This window comes from Ailuropoda melanoleuca, chromosome 5 (genome assembly GCF_002007445.2).
Source record: "Ailuropoda melanoleuca isolate Jingjing chromosome 5, ASM200744v2, whole genome shotgun sequence".
Taxonomy (NCBI): Eukaryota; Metazoa; Chordata; class Mammalia; order Carnivora; family Ursidae; genus Ailuropoda; species Ailuropoda melanoleuca.
The window spans coordinates 29,670,815-29,691,774 of NC_048222.1; the positions used below are offsets into that span (position 1 = coordinate 29,670,815).

General features: G+C 38.1%; 1 protein-coding gene across 2 annotated transcripts in view; it reads right to left on the reverse strand.

Annotated features, from left to right (window-relative positions):
- Positions 1 to 20,954, reverse strand: part of ILRUN (inflammation and lipid regulator with UBA-like and NBR1-like domains) — an 88,918-nt gene extending 67,964 nt beyond the window's left edge. For both annotated transcript variants that reach the window (XM_034660574.1, XM_002914303.4), the window contains exon 1: positions 20,739 to 20,954. In XM_034660574.1, coding sequence (XP_034516465.1) covers positions 20,739 to 20,896 — 158 coding nt within the window. In that variant the 5' untranslated portion in view covers positions 20,897 to 20,954. The remainder of the gene's footprint in view (positions 1 to 20,738) is intronic.
- Between the last annotated feature and the right edge of the window lie 6 nt (positions 20,955 to 20,960).

The window sequence follows — 20,960 nt, forward strand, 5'->3', positions numbered from 1 at the left end:
ACTTACAATAAGCCAGCAGTGGTCAAATGTGTCTTATTCTGCAGCCTAGTCAGAGAACTAATACTAGAAACTTCGGGGTTTTTTTATTTTAAAAAAAGGACAAAGTGCCTAAAGGCTAAATTTGTAAACAAACACTCCATGCTCCATTCTCAAATCTAGCTGCTGTTTCCATATACCGAGCAAATGCATGGACTTTGAAAAGAAATACTACACACCTTTTAGATACACGGTTGATTAAAATGCTCGTCTTTGAGATCTCTTGATGGCACACTACCTGGGCCGGCTTCAGAGCCTCTTCAGTTTCATCTCCCCTAAAGAACACTGCTGACCATACCATCTTTGGAGATAATACAAAAGTCGACCTCAGTATACCTCATCTCCAAAAATACATACTAGAGCACACATCTAAGAGAGACTCTAAAGCCCTTATGATGTTATCAATCTTATTTTCTCCTGTAAGAACAAAAAGGTAAATAAATCTTGATTAAGTTCTATGTAATATGATAAACAAAGCCAATGTAATGTTATTATCATCACCACCAAATAATGCTACATGGCATTAATGCTAACTCTACTCATTCTTCAGCCAACCCATCTCCAAATACTCTATGGCTATGTTTGGCTACTCTCTGGTACACAGGAGATAGGTACCTTTAAAAAGCTTACATACATACTTAAGAGCTAGGAGACTAAATTAAATTAGATGGAACCTGGAGAAATGTGATAAAGGCAGATTTTATGATAGCTCACAAACCTGAGAAGACCAAGCCCCTTTTTCTTTTACATAATAATAAAATGACAGTATAAATATGTCAGAGATTGCTGCCATTTTTCAGTAACTAATCACTGAGAACAAACAAGGAAGACAACATTTAAAGACAATTTCCTTAAAAAGTCCTATGACACTTGCAAACAATCTCACATACTCTGTTAATGTTTTCATGTTCTGGGTAACTAGCTACAGATGACAAGTAGTCAGGCCTAGACAGCTCACCCAACTATGGCATTTCCTATACATTACAAAAGGAAAGGATTTTTTAAAGTACCTACTTAGGGCATCTAGGTGGCTCAGTCGGTTAAGCATCTGCCTTCAGCTTGGGTCAGGATCCCAGTACCCTGGGATGGAGTCCCACATTGGTATCCCTGCTCAGTGGGGAGTCTGCTTCTCCCTCTCCCCTACCCCCTGCTCATGATCTCCCTCTCTCTGTGTGTCTCAGATAAATAAAATATTAAAAAAAATAAAATAGCTACTTACATGCATACTTGCCACCAGGTAGATTACTACCAAAAGAAGAAAAAAAAATCACAAAGCCATAAAAAAAGGGGGGGGGGAATCTACCCGATTTGCTTTACAAAGAAAAACTAACAAAAACTGAGGAAAAAATTTTTCTGTAGCTTTTTCTGATTCTTTCTAAAAAAGAGTGGCCTCTCAAAGAGAGAAAACCAAGCAACCACACCAAAGTAATGGAAACACAGTGAAGAAACTTATATATTTCTGGCTTTACAAAAGTCAAGGAATCTCTCTCTCTAGCACCTTTTCTTTGGATTTTCTTTGGCTGAGGGTAAAGCAAATACACTTCATTCCGCACTATAAGATATACTAAAAAATAACCAAAAATTTTCTTCATTCAGCATAAAACTCTCCATCACTCTAATTTGGTAAATGCCACTTAAAAATCAGCAATATCTTTACAAAAGACTTGCCAACTATAAATGAAGGAATAAAAGAATTAGAAAATTACTTTTCTGCAACCCACTCAGGCAATAAACTACTCAGGGCAAGGATCATCAATGGGTACTAATACAGTTAGGAGAAAGATGGCTGGGGGGAAAGATATTCTCAGTCTCTCACAGATTACTTATTAATTACAAAAGAAAAAAAAGAGGTAGACGCCAAATAACGGGACAAACTAACAGCGTGTGCCCCCTGATGCGATACAACAGAAGACACAGAATCATCCATGTATTATTTCTAACAACTATAACAAAAATGTTTAACCTGAGTCTAATTGTGAGGAAGCAATCAGACTAATCAACAAGACAGGGCACTCTAGAGGACAAATGGGCTGGACTCTTAAAAAATGTCAATGTCATAAAACATCCAAATGACAAAGGTGAGGGAAACTTGTTCTAGATTGAAAGCAACTAAAGAGACATGGCAATCAAATATAAGATGTCTGAGAAGATCCTGGATTTAAGAAAACACACAACAAGGGGCGCCTGGGTGGCACAGCGGTTAAGCGTCTGCCTTCGGCTCAGGGCGTGATCCGGCGTTGTGGGATCGAGCCCCACGTCAGGCTCCTCCACTATGAGCCTGCTTCTTCCTCTCCCACTCCCCCTGCTTGTTGTTCCCTCTCTCACTGGCTGTCTCTATCTCTGTCAAATAAATAAATAAAATCTTAAAAAAAAAAAAAAGAAAAAGATTTCTTTAAAAAAAAAAAAGAAAAAGAAAACACACAACAAAAAAACCCCATGTTATAAAGAGCATCTGGGGAACAAATAGGAAAATCTAGATATGGAATATATATTGGCTAATACTATTGTTTCCATGCTATATTCCTAGAAAGTGACAATAATATTGCAGTAATGTAGGATGATGCCATTGTTCTTAGGAGATATTTGCTGAAGGGCCAAGGGGTAAAATGTCATGCTGTCCGTATTTTATCTCAAATGGTTCAAGAAAAAAGAAATGTATAAATCCATACAAAGAATTCTCATATATTGCTGGTGGGAATGTAAATGGCAGTTACTTTGGGAGAGTCTGGCACTTTCATTAAAAGTTAAATACAAAATAGCAATCCATTCCTAAGTATCTACTCAAAAGAAATTAAAACACACATCCATACAAAGTCTTCCTGGAGAATGTTCACAGCAATTTTATTCATAGTAGCCAAAAAGTAGAAACAACCCAAATGTTCACCAACTGGTAAATGGATAAACAAAATGCTACATATCTATACAATGGAATACCACTCAGCAATAAAAATGAAGGAAATACTGATACATAAACAGATGCCTCACAAACATTATGCTAAGTAAAAAAAGCCATATACAAAAGACTACATATTATATGATTCTACTGATACCAAAAGTGGAGAAAAACAACTACTTAGAGACAGAAAAAAGATCAGTGGCTGCCTGAGGTTGGGGGGGGGGTAGTAATGGGGACTGTCAGTAGTAAACAGGCAGGGGCACCTGGCTGGCTCAGTTGTTGGAGCTTATGACTCTTGATCTCTGGGTTGTGGGTTCTAGTTCCATGCTGGGTGTAGAGATAACTTAAAAATAAAATCTTAAAAAAAAAAAAACACCAGTAAACAGAAGAAATCTTACTGGAGTGATGAAAATATTATAACAACTGGATTATAGTGATGGTAGCTCAATTCTTACTAAAAATCAATTATCCATTTTAAATGGGTTAAAATTTACAATATGCAAATTATGCTTCAGTAAAGGTGTAAAAAATAAAGCAAATGTGGTAAAATGGTGATTATACAGGTATGCATTGTGCTAGTCTTTTTAACTCTTCTATAGTTTTGAAATTCTTCAAAATAAAAAGTTGGGGATAGATCAGAATGAACTCTGCAAAACACACACACACACCTCAAATTTAGTGCTTGTACATGCAGATTACCTAAAGAAGGTAAAGGACACGTGTAACACAACTGTGAAAGATTTAGGATTGAATAAAAGAAGAGCACAGCACACTGGAATCTAGGGCCAATTTTTATCCAAGGATTTGATTAACAATTTTTCTCAACTTAGGTGTTATTTTTTCCTAATTACACAAGTAATGCATATTTATTGTAGAAAATTTAGGGATTACAGTGAAAAGCAAAGATTAACAATTAAAGTATAAAAAAGAAAATAAAAACCAAGTATAATTTCATAGCCAAAGATAACCATTAATAATTTGTTCTTTATCCTTCAGGTAAAACAGTTCCATTTCAGCAAAGGAAAGCTATCTGTATATATAACATCATCACAACTTAATCAATTGTCATGCTGAAATTTTATATCATATCTAAACAATCCCATAAATCTTAAGAATGAAAACCCAAAATAAAAAATTTTAGATGCAAATCCAATGTTTCCTTAAAGATTCCAATTAAAAAAATGCATGCACTAGCCTCAGGTCTCCCCCAAAACCCTCCTAAAACACAGGTATGATGCTGCAGGTTGAAAGAATGTCTGTGCCCCCCGAAATTCACATGTTAAAACCTAACCCCCACTGCGATGGTATTAGGAGATGGACTTTGGAGGTGATTAGGTCATAAGGGTAGAACCCTCATGAATGGGATTAGAGAGATCCCTTACCTGCTTCTACCATGTGGGGTTTCAATGAGAAGTCAGCCATCTATGAACCAGGATCAGGCCCCTCACTAGACATCAAATTTGCTGGCACCCTGATCTGGGACTTCCCAGCCTCTAGATCTTGTGAGAAATAAATTTCTGGTGTTTATAAACCACACAGTCTATGGTGGTGTCACAGCAGCCCGAACAAACTAAGACAAATGGGAAGGAAAAGTCATAAATTCACAAGGACAGAGTGAACAAGTCAGGAAGCAACATTTGGGGCCCTGGAAGGTAGACAGAGGAGTGGTAAATGACTGAGCCAACCTGAGAAAGTGGAATCCTCCTTAGCCAGCAGTGGGGAAAAGTAGAGAAGCAACGCGACTGAAAATGAGGATTCCCAAAAGGTTCAGGAATTAACAGCACCAGGTACCCTACAAATGAAGGTGAAGATACTGATAAAAACAGGAGACTATGCATTTGCCTAAACCCAACAGTTAGACCTGTCTAAACACTGCATATGAAGCCTGGTGAATGCCTCACCCTGGAGGAAACGGGTGGGGCTTTTTTTAAGCTCTCACTTAACAAAAACTAGTCAGGTCCACAGCTTCCAATCCACTTTCTCTGTCCTACTTTTAAATAGGAGTAGACAGCCAAGAACAACCAAATACTTAAGGTTAAGCATCGAATATGAAAGAAAAAGATTACAGCAAGCAGACAGAAATGGAAACCTGGGGAAAACAACACTGAGATCTCCCAGAAAGCACAGCAAAAAAAATGGTCAAAGCTGAAAAGAGAAAACAGAGGACCAGATCAGAAGGTCCAGTATCTAAAAAATAGGAGATCTAAGAAAAGAGAACACAGAAAATAAAGGGGAGGCAATCAAAGGATTAATTCAAGAAATCTCCCAAGAACAAGAGGGCAGTTTCCAGATGGAAAGGGCTCCCCAAAGCTGAGCACAAGGTAAGACAATACATGCTGAAATGTGTCACCATCAAACTTCAGGACACTAAGGACACAGCAAAGTTACCAAAAGCTTCCAGAGAGGAAAAAGACAGGATTCACACAAAGAACAAAGAATCAGAACGTTTCTACTGAGAACAGAAGACTAAGGAGCAGTGCCTTCAAAACTCTGAGAAAAATATTTCCAACCTTAAAATTGCTACCTAACCAAAACTGCGATATCAACAAAGCCTCAGAGTAAAATATAGTTTCAGAATACAAAAGTCTCAAGTTTTATCTCCTCTGTACTCTCAGGAAGTTTAAAAAAATGGGGTCCAGGAAACAAGGTTTCCAACAAAGGGTGGGGAGTAGGAGGAGTGTGAAAGAAATCCCCAGGGTCCCCGGGGTGGTAAGAGCTGTGCAGCACACCCAGAGCCCAACCAGTCCAGATCAGAGGAAGTCAAATGCTCTGCAAGAAACTTCTTCAAAAAGGTAAAACTGACACAATACTGTCTGAACTTACCAAGAAGGGAGTCACAGTTGGTAAGGACTTTGAGGGTTACTTAGGAAAAAAATATCTAAGAGACTGCACAAACCAAAAGTTAACACAATTATTACCCTTGGGCAGCAAAAGATTGTACAGAAAAGGAAAATGAATCTAAATACACTAACAGCTCAATTGTCAATAAGCATTTAAACATATAAACTGACTTAACCAAATTACAAATTATTAAAATGGTCAGCTCTAAATCTTTACACATATAAATTTATCTAATCACCAGATAAAAACAGATATTGTCCTTATATATGAGAAAACCAAGGCACAGAGAGGGTAATAATTTGCCAAAGGTCATACAAATAGTAAGTAGCAGAAGAGCTTTGAACTTTCTTGCTTTTCACCGCCACACTGGCTATTAAAGAATGAAATCCTCATCTCCCTGTGGGGAATCAACAGGTAATGATTAAAACTGGAAGGAAAAAAAAAAGAAATCAGCAGAGAGGCAAAAACCTCAAAATCAGCTGAAAGAACTGAAAAAGATTGCTTCTGGGGAGTGAAAGAAGGAAAAATGGGTCTAGAATCCCTGTTCTTAATCCCTGTAAAACTACTTTACTCGTGGAAACTATGCATTTATAACTTGGATAAAATGAAAATTAAATTGTAAGAAGAAAATGTACTTGCCTTTTAAAAATACCTTTTAAGTAAACCTTAAAACTCTTATTCAGCTATAGAAAACTGGACATAAATACAATGGAGGAAAAAGCGCAAAAACAAGCCCAAATAGATATATAAGCATTTGATTTATGATAAAGATAGCATTTCAAATCTTTGGGGGGGGACATGAATTTCTCAAAAAATGAGGAAAACGAATCATTTGAAAAAGATGTTAGATATCGATCTCCCACCACACTGCCAAATATATTTTAACTATATAAAAGATTTATATGTAAATTTTGCAATCATAAAACAGAGGTAAATAATAATTATGTAACAATTATGTGGGGAAAAGATTTCTAAGCATGAAACCAAAAGCAGAAATCAAAAAAAGACTGCTGGTTTCAACTTCATAAAAATTCACAAAGAAAGTGCCACGAAGTAAAAAAAAACATTATAAACCAACTTAAAGACAAACTGGAGGAAAGGCAAGTATTTAATAAGATGTTCATTTCCTTAATATGCAAACAACTCAAGTCAATGAGAGAAAGAAAAACAATCCAATTGAGGTAGGCAGGAAAACACTAACAAGTCATAAAAAAGTACAAAAAGCTGGGGGAAAATACAAATAGTCAATAAAGATACGGAAAGATGTCCTACCTCATTCATAATTAAACCACTACAAATTAAAATGAATACACTTTTAACCTACCAGACCAGCAACAATGTAAAGACAAAGATCATTCCTGGGTTGATAAAAGTGTGTGCCAAACAAGCACTCCTGTACATTGATAGTAAAAATGAAATTTGTTACAACATTTTTGAAGTGAATTTGTTATTACCTATCAAAATTTAAATTTTCCCATAAACCCAACCCCAGCAATTCCACTTCTAGAACTGTACCTACAAGTATATAAACATACCTGTACCACAGCAGCTTTATAAAAGCAATACCTGGAAACTAGCTATCCATCAAAAGAACATATTTAAATAAAATATGGTCAGCCAGTGAAAAAAATACCATGCACCCATTAAAAGAAATGATGTCCACAGCATATTGTGAAGTTAAACTAATCTGACAACACTATGTATAGTATGATTCCCTTTGCATGTGTGTGCATATGGGGGAGAGATAAGACCCCTAATACAAGTATTCTACAGCTCATGTTCTCCCAGGTAGAAAATCTACATCTACAGATCATGCTTTCCCACTCAGGAAAACCCTTGACAGCTGAAGTAGATGATGATCTGAAAACGACCTGGCCCAAAGTCTTTACTTGACAACGTATCAAAGTTTGCTTTAAAGCACTGTGGAGGAGAAAACTTCCCAACAAGACCTAACATTTAAGACCTAAAGACATCTATCAAGAACTACTTTCATTGACTTTAAACTATCTGTACAGAAGACAGTTCTTTTGGGGTGGGGGAACTGTGGGAGGAAGGATTTAAACCTGCATGTAGAATGGTGGAAAGTATAGCAATAACTTCTCATTAGCATACATATGGACTCTGTGGCCACTCTGATGAAATACAGGCCTACAAAGGTACACAATGTCTCTGAAAAAAACAGAATAACGGCCACTTCTGGAGAATGAGAGGGGGAAAACCCAGGAATTTATGTACTATCTAAACTTCTCACAAGAAACATGTACTAGAGTTTTATAATTATGTATCTAAATAAAATTTTAAGAAGTTAAAAAACAGGAAACTGAAAAAACATGCAAGCTATAACTTACACATATCAATTCTTAAAATGACAAAGATACCAAAATGCAAGGACATTTACAGGTATTAAAACTATGTACAACATTTGGGAAGGTACACGGGAGACTGAGAGTAGGTACCATCTCTGACAAAAGACAAAATCTAGAATCAAAAAAAAAAACCTTACCTTTCATTGAAAAATCTTTGGTAGTTTGAATTACGTTTTTCATAATAATGATTATATTTTAATGTATGTAGATGATTCAGCAATAAAATAGAACAGAATGAATTTCCATAAATGATCCCTGCTACAACACGGCTTAACCTTGAAAACGGTATGCTCAGGAAAAGAAGCCAGCTTCAAAGGACACATGCTGCATGTTTACAGTTACGTGCAATATCCAGAACATGCAAATTCGGGAGAGACAGACAGCAGAATGGTGGCTGCCTGGTGCTGGGGGGTAAAAGGACGGACCACAAATTGGCATAAACCTTACTGGAGAGGCGCCTGGGTGGCTCAGTCAGTTAAGGGAACGACTCTTGATTTCTGCTCAGGTCAGGATCTCAGGATTTTGAGATATAACCCCACCCCAGCCTCCATGCTGGGAGTGGAGCCTGCTGAAGATTCTCTCCCCCACTCCCACTCCCTCCCCCACTCCAGCACTCTCTCAGTCTCGCTCTCTCAAAAAAAAAAAAAAAAAAGAAAAATACTATTCTCCTGGGGAGAAAAAAAAATTGACAAAAAATTAATGACTCTGAAATTAGGATGATGGGTACACAGGATTCATTATACCTTTTTTTTTCAAAATAAAAATATAAGTCTATTTAAAAAATAGCCAATGCACACACATAAAACTTCAGATTTCACCAAGCAATCAAAGAAATGCAAACTAAAACATGTAATGCCTTTTATCTATCAGATAAACCTACCCAGCAAAAATTAAAAATTAAATTCCCAGGAAACAAGTTTTCTAATGCCTAACTGTTCAGATTATTGATTGTTACATTCTTCATGAAGGCTGTCAATGTTCAAGAACCTTCAAAAGGGGGGGGTGCCTGGGTGGCACAGTCATTAAGCGTCTGCCTTCGGCTCAGGGCATGATCCCAGCGTTCTGGGATCGAGCCCCACATCAGGCTCCTCCGCTAGGAGCCTGCTTCTTCCTCTCCCACTCCCCCTGCTTGTGTTCCCTCTCTCGCTGGCTGTCTCCGTCAAATAAATAAAATCTTTAAAAAAAAAAAAAAAAAAACCTTCAAAAGGGCACACCTGGCAAGTCCACTTCTAAGAATTTCTCCAGAATAAATACATAGGCAATGCATCACAATTTCTTAAAACATTAAGAAAGTGAGAAGAAAATAATTAGGTAAGCAAACAGACATTTATAATAGTGAAAAGGAACAACAACAAAATCAGTAAATGGCTTCTTAACTAAAGTTACAAAATAAGTAATGGAATACTAGCAGCCATGAAAAACAGACATGGCAAGATATTTATGCTTAGTGAAAAAGCAGGCTGTAAAGCATTATGTGTTATATTTTAACTTAAAATATACAGCATATATATAAATATCTATATATGCATATATGTGAACACAAACTGACAGCGGAGTAGTATCATAAGTGGCTTTATTTCTTTATTGTCTCCCTTCAACATTTCTGAATTTGCTGGTTTTCTGTATTCAGTATTACTACATTAACAGGAAAAAAAATTTCCACTTTCCAAAAAAGCACACTTCCTTACCAAAAAAAAAAAAAGGACAAAGGGCATGTTCAGCCAATTCATAAAAGAAATACAAATGGACATTTAAGACATAAAAGTATTCATTAGAAATGACAAAATATAAATTAAAACGTCACTTTTTTAATTTACAAAACTGAAAAAAAATTTTTTTGATTATAATATGCTGCATTGATGAGGTATTAAAGAACAGTTATACAGTAGTGGTGGAAATATAAATTAGTCTGACCTTTATGAGAGAAGACAATTTGGCAATTAAATATTAAGAGCATTACAAGCCATGTTTATCTTTAGAAAAGCTATCTAATTCTAGGAAAAAATTCTAAGGAAATAATTAAGGATGCAAGCAGAGATTTACCTACAAGGATATTCCATACTGAGTTTATAGTGATAAAAAATTAAAAACAACCCTGATATCTAACAAAAAAGGATTATTGAGTTATTCTATATCCATGTAATGGAATACTATGAAGCCTTTAAAAGTAAAAGTACAAAATCGTATTAAAAATACAATAGTCATAAAAGATTTTAAGTGAAAGCAGGTTACAAATAGTGTGTGTCGTGGTTGAAGAGTATCCACCAAAATTCACATCTACCCAGAACCTCAGAAAGTGATCTTTTTGGAAATAGTCTTTGCAGATGCAATTAGTTCAGAAGAGGTCAGATTAGGCTGGGCCCCAAATCCAACTGACCGGCGTCCTTCTGGTGGGGGGGAATCTGGACACACACACAAGGAAGAAGGCCATGTGACTACTGAGGCAGAGGACAGAGTGAAACAGCTACGAGCCTAGGAACCCCAAATAACGCCTTCAGAAGCTGAGAAGGGGTAAGGGAGGGTTCTTCTCTAGAAATCATCAGAGGGAGCACAGACCCGTTGATGCCTTGACTTCAATTTCTAGCCTCCAGAACTGTAAGAGAATAACTTTTTGTTTCAAGCCACCCGTTTTGTGGTAATTTGTTATGGCAGCCCTAGCAACCCACATAGTGTATAAAACACAGCAATCAGGAGCACAGCCTCTCGTCCCAAACTGCTTACATCTGAATCCTATTCCTACTACTTATTACCCATGTAACTTTAGGCAAGTTATTTAACCTTACCAAGCCTCTTTTCCTTTTCTGTAAAATGAGGATAACAGTATTTATTTCCTAAAATTATTGTGAACATTAAATTATACAGTAAACAATCACTTGAAACAGCACCGGGAATATAGTAAATACTCCACTTTCGTAAGGCAAACAGGTACACACGCGCGTATTAAAAAAATACAGATGAAAAGGTTAAAATCATTTATCTCTGGCTCTGTGAGTATGGCTTATTTTTGTTTCCTTTTTGCTGACTGGCACTTTTCTAGCTTATTTGCAATGATTTATGTCACAATAAAATTTTATATCATAATAAAATCGTTATTTTTAAATTTAAAAAAATTTAAAGGCAGTTTGTTCCCAGTTGTATGCAAAACCCCATCCCTCAGCCAGTGATTTCTATTCTCCCAAAGCCTAAAACTATTTTTTTAAACAAATTAAAAAGCAAAATTAACTTTAGAAAACAACTGCTGGGGTGCCTGGGTGGCTCAGTCAGTTAAGCGTCTGCCTTTAGCTCAGGTCATGATCTCAGGGCCCTGGAATTGAGCCCCACATCAGGCTCCCTGCTCAGTGGGGAGTCTGCTTCTCCCTCTCCCTCTGCCTGCCGTTAACCTCCCCTCTCTCTCTGTCAAATAAATAAAATCTAAGAAAGAAAAAAAAAGAAAAGAGAAAGAAAAAAAAGAAAAGAGAAAGAAAAAAAGAAAACAAGACTAGCTGACCAGAAAGCACTCTAGACGCACCCTGCGTATCATTCAATCTAGTAGTAGGCTGTTGCTCCATAATAGGCTGTGAATCACTGACCTCAAGCACAATAATTCAAGTGTGAACCCTCGGAAACACTTCACAGAGCCAAGGCCCAAACATAAGAAAACACAACTGTTCATTTTTTAAAGTGAGTCTTTTAGGGGCGCCTGGGTGGCTCAGTCGGTTCAGCGGCTGCCTTTGGCTCAGATCGTGATCCCAGAGTCCTGGGATGAGCCCCACATTGGGCTCCTTGCTCAGCAGGGAGCCTGCTTCCCCTTTGCCTCTGCCTGCTGCTCCCCCTGCTTGTGCGCGCGTGCTCGCTCACTCTCTTTCTGTCAAATAAATAAATAAAATATTTAAAAAAATAAAAAAATAAAGTGAGTCTTTTAAAATCCAGTACACAGTATATTCAGTGGGGCTAAGTTCCATATTTGGAATAAACTGCTCCCTTCCCAAGATACACATTGACTTTGACAAATCATTAGAAAACCACTCACAAAATCAATTACTCTTACAAGTGAAAAGTATATCAGTTTCATCTGCACAAGGTGATTTAATAATAAGAATTAAACCTCTTTTGTGAGTTTCGGTCTTGTGTCTGGGGGTCCCTAAAAAGTTTAACTTATAAAATGTGTTCCCTGACAATATCTCATAAGCAAATTCAGATGAACTCACTAGTTAACACATTTTGCTCCTAACACAGCAAAACAAAATTTTAATAATTACATGTAATTAATGGATGAAAGTCTGTTGCTCAATACAGTGAAAGAATTCTACTGTATTTGAAGAGGTCAAATCTACCACTGCACTTTTAGAAAACTACATACCTATTTGGTCATCCTATCCAAGTACCTTGACAAGTAACTCAGTACAAAGGCTGTAGTATCCACTACACTGGATAGGAAGAACAATTATTCGAATTACAATACCACTGTTGTTAAAAAAAAATACACACACATGCACACACACATATACACGTGTGCACACAGAAAATTCTCTAAGTATATGTGCATGCAAAATTCTATAGGCATGAAATTTTCTAAAAGGTACAGAAGAAATAGGCTTCCTGGTCAGCCAGGAGTCTGCTTCTCCCGCTCCCTTTGCCCCCCACCCCCGCACTGTGCACTCACGTGCTCTCTTTCTCTCTCTCTGCATCAAATAAATAAAATCTTTAAAAAAAAGAGAGAGAGAGAGAGAGAGAGATGCTAGAAAGGTAGAGGCAAATAAACCAGGACCAATCTTTGGAGGGCCCTGAATGTCAAGTTAAAGTTCTGTTCTTTATCTGGTATGCAACAAGGGCACTGTTAAAGGTTTTTAAGAAAAAAAAATGGCCTAGATCAAAGCTGTGATTTAGAAAGATTAATCTGATAGTGGTATGTCCGCAAAATGGACTGGAAGGAAGAGAGCCAGGTGTAGAAAGCCAATTTGGAGAGTATTCCTGTTAACGGGGTGGCAAGGGGAATGGAAAAAAGAGCAAGGAAGTGCACTGTAGAGTGGAAATAAAATGGGGTTTGGCAAATGATGTGAGGTGTCCAGGAACAAGAGGGCATTGGATAGAATTCTGTTCAAGCCTAATGTCTGGGAGACCAATGGAGCTACTGACAGAAAAGGGAAAACTCAGGAAGAAAAGCTGGCTGGTAGGATGGGGAAAAGGATAAATTGACCTTTTAAAAACACATTTAGTTTTGGGCTCCAATAGAACATCCATAATATTTTCCCCCATTAGAAAACCTTGCACACTTTTCTGGCCCAATTTTTAGGTTTAGCTGAAGACAGTATTTAATACAAGTAAAGGATATATTTAATGCAGAGTCAATGAGAAGCCGGTCCCAGAGCATATGACATGATCAAAATTAAGCTACACAGGATTAAGTTGGACTCCTACCTCACATCCTATACAAAAATTAACTCAAAATGGATCAGTGGCCTAAATATAAGAAGTGAAACTGTAAAACTCTTAGAAGAAAACATAGAAAAATCTTCACAACCTTGGATTAGCAATGGATTATTAGATATAACGCTGAAAGCGCAAGGAACAACAAAAAATTAGATAAACTGGACTGCATCAAAATAAAAACATGTGCACTGAAGGACATTATCAAGAAAAATGAAAAGATAATCCACAGAATGGGAGACAATATTTGCAAATCACATATCTGACAAGGGTCTAGTATCCAGAACACATAAAGAACTCTTACAACTGAACAAAAAAAGACACACAATCCAACTAAAAAAAGCAAAGGACTTGAATAAACACTTCAAGGAAGCATACAAATGGCTAAAAAGCATATTAAAAGACATTCAGTATCATTAGTAATTTGAGAAATAAAAAACAAAATCACAATGAGGTACCACTTCATACCCATAAGAATGGCTAGAATTTATTTTTTTTTATTTTTTTTAAAGATTTTTATTTATTTATTCGACAGAGATAGAGACAGCCAGCGAGAGAGGGAACACAAGCAGGGGGAGTGGGAGAGGAAGAAGCAGGCTCATAGCAGAAGAGCCTGATGTGGGGCTCGATCCCATAATGCCGGGGTCACGCCCTGAGCCAAAGGCAGACGCCCAACCTCTGTGCCACCCAGGCGCCCCAAGAATGGCTATAATTTAAAAAAGGAAAATAACAGTGGTTGGCAAGGGAAAGAGAAATTGGGACAGACCTTTGTTCATTGCTAGGGCGATATAAAATAACCCAACCGCTGCACAAAATAGTTTGGTGGTTTCTCAAAAAGTTAAACACAATTACCATAAGATCCAGCAATTCAGCTCCTAAGTATATAACCAAAAGAAGTAAAAACAGGTACTCAAACAAATACATGCACTATCCACAATAGCCAGAAGTTGGAAATGGCTTGGATGTCCAAAAACAAATGAATGGCTAAACTGTGGTATCAACATACACGGAAATATTACTTAGCCATAAAAAGGAATGAAATACCGATACATGCTATACAACATGGATGAACCTTGAAAGACACTAGACACAGAAGGACTAAATTGTATGACTCCCTTCATATGAAATATCTGGAACAGGTACATGTTTAGGGAAGAATTCAGATTGGTGATTGTCAAGGCAAGAGGGAGAAAATGGACCTGGGTGGTTGCCAGGGCTTGGGTTTCCAGGAAATGAGGAGCAACTGCTTTAACAGGTGTAGGGTTTCCTTCTGGGGTGATGAAAATGTCCCACTAGATATAGGTGGTAGCTACGACACTGTGAATACACTGCCACTAAACTGTTCACTTCGTCATGGTTTAATTTTATGTTATGTTGATTTCATCTCAATTTTTAAAAAATCAACAATATTCCAAACAAAAAATAAAAATAAGCTCCATGTCTTGTCATTCTTGATTTCCATTTGTCACATTCTAGCCAAGCCAAGATCCTAGATGACTCTGCTCCACTTGCTCCTTCCTGGTTTCACTCAGTTAACATCGTCTACCTACAATACACTACTTTTCCATCAATTCAAATCCCCTAATTATTTCAAAACGTCTATGAACACAACTTGCCCATAGCAGTCATTGAATCTCTGTGAATCACTGGTTCTATTTGATTCAGTCCATTCCTACCTGTTCTGAAATTTTATTCAGTTACTTTAGTATTGATACATGAATGTTTCCTCATTATCCTCAAACTTTTCTCTGATCATTTCAGACATGTTACTTTCCTATTAGAGCACAAATTATAATAGTGGCTGTCTTCTACTTTTTGTATTACACTGTCTGCTAAGGATCTATCCAGATTACATTTATTTAAATACTGTCTGATTGAGAGTTTTTGCTGTTATGTGCTACACAAATTTTGTGTGGAAGGAGTGGGAAGATTAAGAGATGGTGAAGAAACCACCTCCACCCACCCTAGCTATAACAGAGATTAGTTTTGACTTCATCTATGATCAGAAATACAAGTCCCGCAGCAATACTGTTTGTAAAGATTTCCTGTAGGACGACAAGGTACTTCTTACTGTGTTTCTTTTAAAACTAAAATGAATCTAGATGCTCTATTTGTAAACTTTTTTATATTATACCCAGAGTCCCAACTTGTATGCGCCACTCAAAAAAGGTAAGAACAAAGTAAAAAAGAACTCCAAAGCAACAACTCTCAACCTTCTTAAAAATGTCATAGAGTGTGGGGCACCGGGGTGGCTCAGCTGGTTGAGCATTCGTGTGCTCAGCAGGGAGTCCGCTTGAGAGTCTAGCTCTCCCTCACCCTTTGCCCCTCCCCCACACTCTCACTCTCCATCTTCCCCTCCACCACTCTTGCCCTCTAAAAAAATAAATCAAATATTTTTTAAAAAGTCATAGAGTGCACAACACTCTGTCATTGAGTGTTATGCAATCCTTCCCTACCCTCTTCCTAAAACTGCTGCTTGGCACACATTATTTTCCAGAAACCCAGTATTAATATCAAAGTTTATCTATTATAAAGGGACTTTTCCTGGACTCATGGATATAAACCAGAAAGTGGATCAGAAACTCATTTACCATGCAGATAACTGAGAAATAGATTAAGATCAGGCAGGAGAGGTACTTTGAAATAAGAGGTACAACTGATTTTCACATCTAGATTCTGATTTTGCTTCATTTTGTCAGTTATACCTTTATTTTATCCAGTCAGGCGCCTCTGACAATGTTGACAAAGTTAACAGGACATGATTGTATAAAAATGTCTTTCCCTAGTTACTTTTCTAGAAAACATCTGCTCCACCCATGATGGGCACATGTAATGTTCCAAAAAATACACATTACTTCCTGAAGACACCTGCAGGTAACCTAAGATGTTTTAGCACCACAATTGCAAAGGAACAGTCAACACTATATGCTACTCAAAACTGTATTTATACTTGTACCAAGAAATAAGGCCAGTATTAATTCCTAAGTTAATGTCCTCTAAAAATCCAGAAGTATTAAAAAATAAAATAAAATCTAGGGGCGTCTGGTTGGCTGAGTTGGTAGGACATGCAACTCTCAATCCCGAGGTCTTGAGTTCGAGCCCCATGTTGGGCATGGAGCGTACATTAAGTAACAAACTAACTAACAAATAAATAAAATCTAAAAGTGTTATTTGCCTCTTGTCACAAATGCTAAAGAACAACTCACTTTAAAAACATGAGACATATGATTTTGAGGGCCAGAAGTGAACTTAAAATCTTATGTTACACTAAACTGTACACTTAAAATTGGTTAAAACGGTTTTATGTTAAATTTTTTAAAAAATCATATTAAGTTCTCTGAATCATGTTGGTTTCACCTTAAAACAAATAACATCTATTAGGCTACATTAAAGGATGAGAAACCACCAAATTGAATGTGCTTAAATTATAAATGGTTAAAAAGCTTTAGTGATTTGAATTAACAGAAACTTTCTGATCTCTTAAGGAAGGTGTTTATTAGATAGATATTCTCCATCTCCAAGGAGGGTATAAGCAACGAAAAAGTTTTAAATTATAGTAAGAGAGATTTCGTTTTGACAAAACTCTAACTAGAAAAGTAATTAAACACTATAATAAGGTATCATGCAAATCTCCGCCCTCAGGGATGCAAGAATAAGCTATCTTGGAAGGATTATATGCAATTCTTCAGGAAAAACTGGAATGAACTAGAGAATCTCCTAAACCAGCTTCCAGTTTTAGAATTCCAGTTCTATACTCAACAGCCCAGTAGTGTCTCTGCAAGACATTCTACCTACAGAATGTTAGAGTACTCTACAAGTCATTTCAGTTTGCTTCAGATACTGGGTCTTTTCACCACACCATTTATTCACTTTATGTACTCACTTAGGAACTGAAAATTGACTACTTTTGTTAAGAGGCAGTTCCGTCAACTTCCAGCAGCATGGCCGCCAGCTCAGGTATAAACACTACAAAAATGCTTCAACTGAATCATACTTCGTCCCAAATTAAACAAATAGAAATATCTACATAATGTACAATGAGCTAAAGACTAGGGGGAAAAAATCCTTTATAGGGTAGATAATTTACAAGGCCAAACATTCAATTTAGTCAGTTCTTCAACAGCTTCTTAAAAAGTTGTTACTAACAACGAAAAATACTTACTTTTGAAAACAAAAGCATAGTCTTTCCAACTCAAGCTTCATTTTAGAAAACTTATGGTCTTCATTTTAAAATAACGATTTTTAATTTACCACATTATATTCTAACAGTTATCAAGCAACTGAAAGGTGGTTATTTATTAAAACCCACAGCAGGCACTTATGAAGTTACAGTAAAGTTAATCATCTCAAATTCAACAGGTTAATCACAGCAATTTGAGATTTTGCCAACCTGTATTAGGACTATCTCAACAGTTTACAAAATGGGACATCAAATGACACTTAAAAACAATACATTTCTAGACTATATATTTCTTAAACACACAAATGTTTTGACCAAATATGCATGCATGATTATATTTATTTTAACTAGATTTTATTAATTATGATGAGTATTTATTTAGAACAAAAATCTAACAAGACAAATTCGGTCAGGTCAAAATAGAATACCGGAGCTAACTGATTTCATTAGAAAGAAAAGAATACCAAGCCTCACTCCCTTCAGTTCACAAATAATTTTTCATTTTAGGGGCGCCTGGGTGGCTCAGTTGGTTACGAGTCTGCCTTCGGCTGAGGCCATGGTCTCGGGGTCCTGGGATCGAGCCCCACATCGGGCTCCAGCTCCACATTGGGCTCCCTGCTCCCCCCCCCTCGTGCTCACGTGTGGACGCGCGCGTTCTCTCGCTCTCTCTCGCTATCTCCCTCTCAAATAAAATCTTAAAAAAATAATGATTCTTCATTTTATAATCAAAGACAAAAAATATGATTTCTACACCCAAAAAATAAGGTAATATGGCTTAAAGCTGAGTTATCACTTAATTGCCTGGATTCCTAAGAAGCTACTAACTTCTAACTGCTTTAAAACCTGAACCCATCTTTTAATGGCTCACTGCTTTGCTTAGAAATGTATCACACCTTGTTTCATACAGAGATGCCATCTCATTAGAATACATGCTGTTCCATGCCTTTAAACTTAATAATTTTTATTAAGAAATTCAAATAAAATTTTTATAATGCAACTATAATTTTTAAGCTATTTTTTTTCTTATCCACAGTGGGCCTCACCTTTCACAACACCTAAAAACAAACAATTTTAGATGTTAAACATACACACCTCAAACATATAAAATTCATCACACTGGTTTTGTAGCCATAATAATTATACTAATAAATACTGACTCTAAAGAACTAAAAACTTACAGGGGCAGGGTTTAAATGGTACAACTCACAAGGGGGTGGGGAGAAATAATGATCCTCCCCTACCAAACTGGCAGCAACAATATGCCAAGTTTCCTATGCTGAACTAGTGTAAACAAGGAAGAAAAAAGCTGGGGGTAGGAAGTAGGCAGGCAAGAGAGCCCTGGTCAAGATACAACTTTACTTCTAAATTTCACTAGTGTAATACCTGTTCTCAAGGTTTTCAATAACCCCACCAAGGACTCTTTAACCACCACAAGTCGGTGTTCAGAAAACTACTGTAGGCTGTAGACCCTCTCTTAGATAATCCCAGGCATAAAAGATAGAAGTGGGGATCACAAATGCTTCTTCAATTATAAAGACTATCTCCTGCACTGAATGCCTCAAAAAGTTTTCTAAACATCTGGAAATTCAATCCCACTCTTGCTATTAACAATCAAGCTTAAAGATAAAATAACAGGACCTACAAATGATGCTACCAAAAAAAAAAAAAAAATTCACACATCATCTTTGGTGTGACCACAGCTACAAGTAAGATGAGCATCATTCCAGACAGGACTAGAAGAGGAATGGGATAAAGACTAGGCTTACAGCCTCTTTTTTCTGGCATTGCCTGAGGCATTCAGTGGACGTGGAATAAAGGGGAAGCTGGTTGTATAAGTGATGCCAAGAGAAACAAGATTCCACATGTTAGGGGACTGAATGCCCAAACACACAGAGCAAAGGGCACTCATCCCCTGGCTTTCTGACCAAAGAAAAATGAGTTGTTTCACCTGAAATCCTTTGAAAGGAAGTCTAATGGTCTCTATCACTCACCCTAAGTGAACTCAACAGCCCCTCCTCAGAGAACAAGGAGAAGCCCTGCTTATCAAAAATAGCAAGTGCTACATCCAATGCCAAGAAACACTCCTTTAGTCTAAGTGCCATGGTCTTCTGCCCCAATTCTACAAGGAGACTTCAAGCCAAAAAACTTGGTTTCCAGCCTAAGCCAAGTTCTCCATTTTCCCAAACAACCGAGCTTTATTTCAGAAAAGCCTCTCTCCACTCTGGCATTCTGGAGTCCAGGGCTCCAGGCCCCCAGAAAGTTCCCTCCTCCAAGATAATCTCCTTTCCTTCACGTTTCCTAAGGTTTTCCAGAGCCTGCCCTAGGTCTAGCACTCTCGGTCCTCCGTTAGTAGATCGGCTAGTAGATCCCACTCCTCCCTGGCACAACTCTTCGGAAAGTCATCTCTCTTACCGTACTCACTTGTCCTCCCCCATAATATTTTTTCCTTTTTTCCCTATCTGCCCTCGAGTGGAGAAACACACACACACACAATATCTATTCGCAGCTCCTAACTCCCAAGTCTCTCCCGTGCCCCAGGTTCTTCCATAGCACCTAATTCTCTCCCGGAGCTCCCCCCTCATCCCTCTCTTCCTCACCTAACTCCGTACCCCAAGCTTTTTTCCCACTCCCCAAATTCAGATTTCCTGTGCTATTTACTCTTGACCAACACAACAGCTCTCTTGCTTCCAGGTCTACTTCTATGCCTCGATACTCAAGTCTTTCCCCTCTTCCCACGTTCCTCGGCCCCTAATTCTCCGTAGAACCTCAGGAGCCCCTCCCCAATCTGCCTTCCGCCCCTCCTGCACTCCGTGGCCCCGCACTCCCCTCGTACGTCCTTCTAGCCTTGCTCAGCCCCCAAATTTCTCCCATGTCCCTGACGCTCCCCCACATGCCCTCCACGCCCCGGTAAGGGGGTGGCCCTCAGTGCCCGCCCGGCCCGCCCTGCCGCCCGGCCCGGGTGTCCCTTCCCTTCCCCGCGGGCCCCAGTGCTGGCGCGGCGGGGCCGGCTCACCAGTTGGTCATGTCCAGGAAGAAGGCGCAGCCGGCCGGGTTGAGCTGGAAGCCGAGCAGCCGCTGGAACTCGGAGATGAGCACGTCCTTATCGGTGGTGCCCAAGCAGCTGAACTTCTGCATCAGCTCAGGGTCCAGGTCCACGTCCATGCCCTCCATGGCTGAGGCCGGACACCCGCTTCCCCGCCTCCTCAAACGAGCCGCCGCCGCCGCCGCGCCGCCG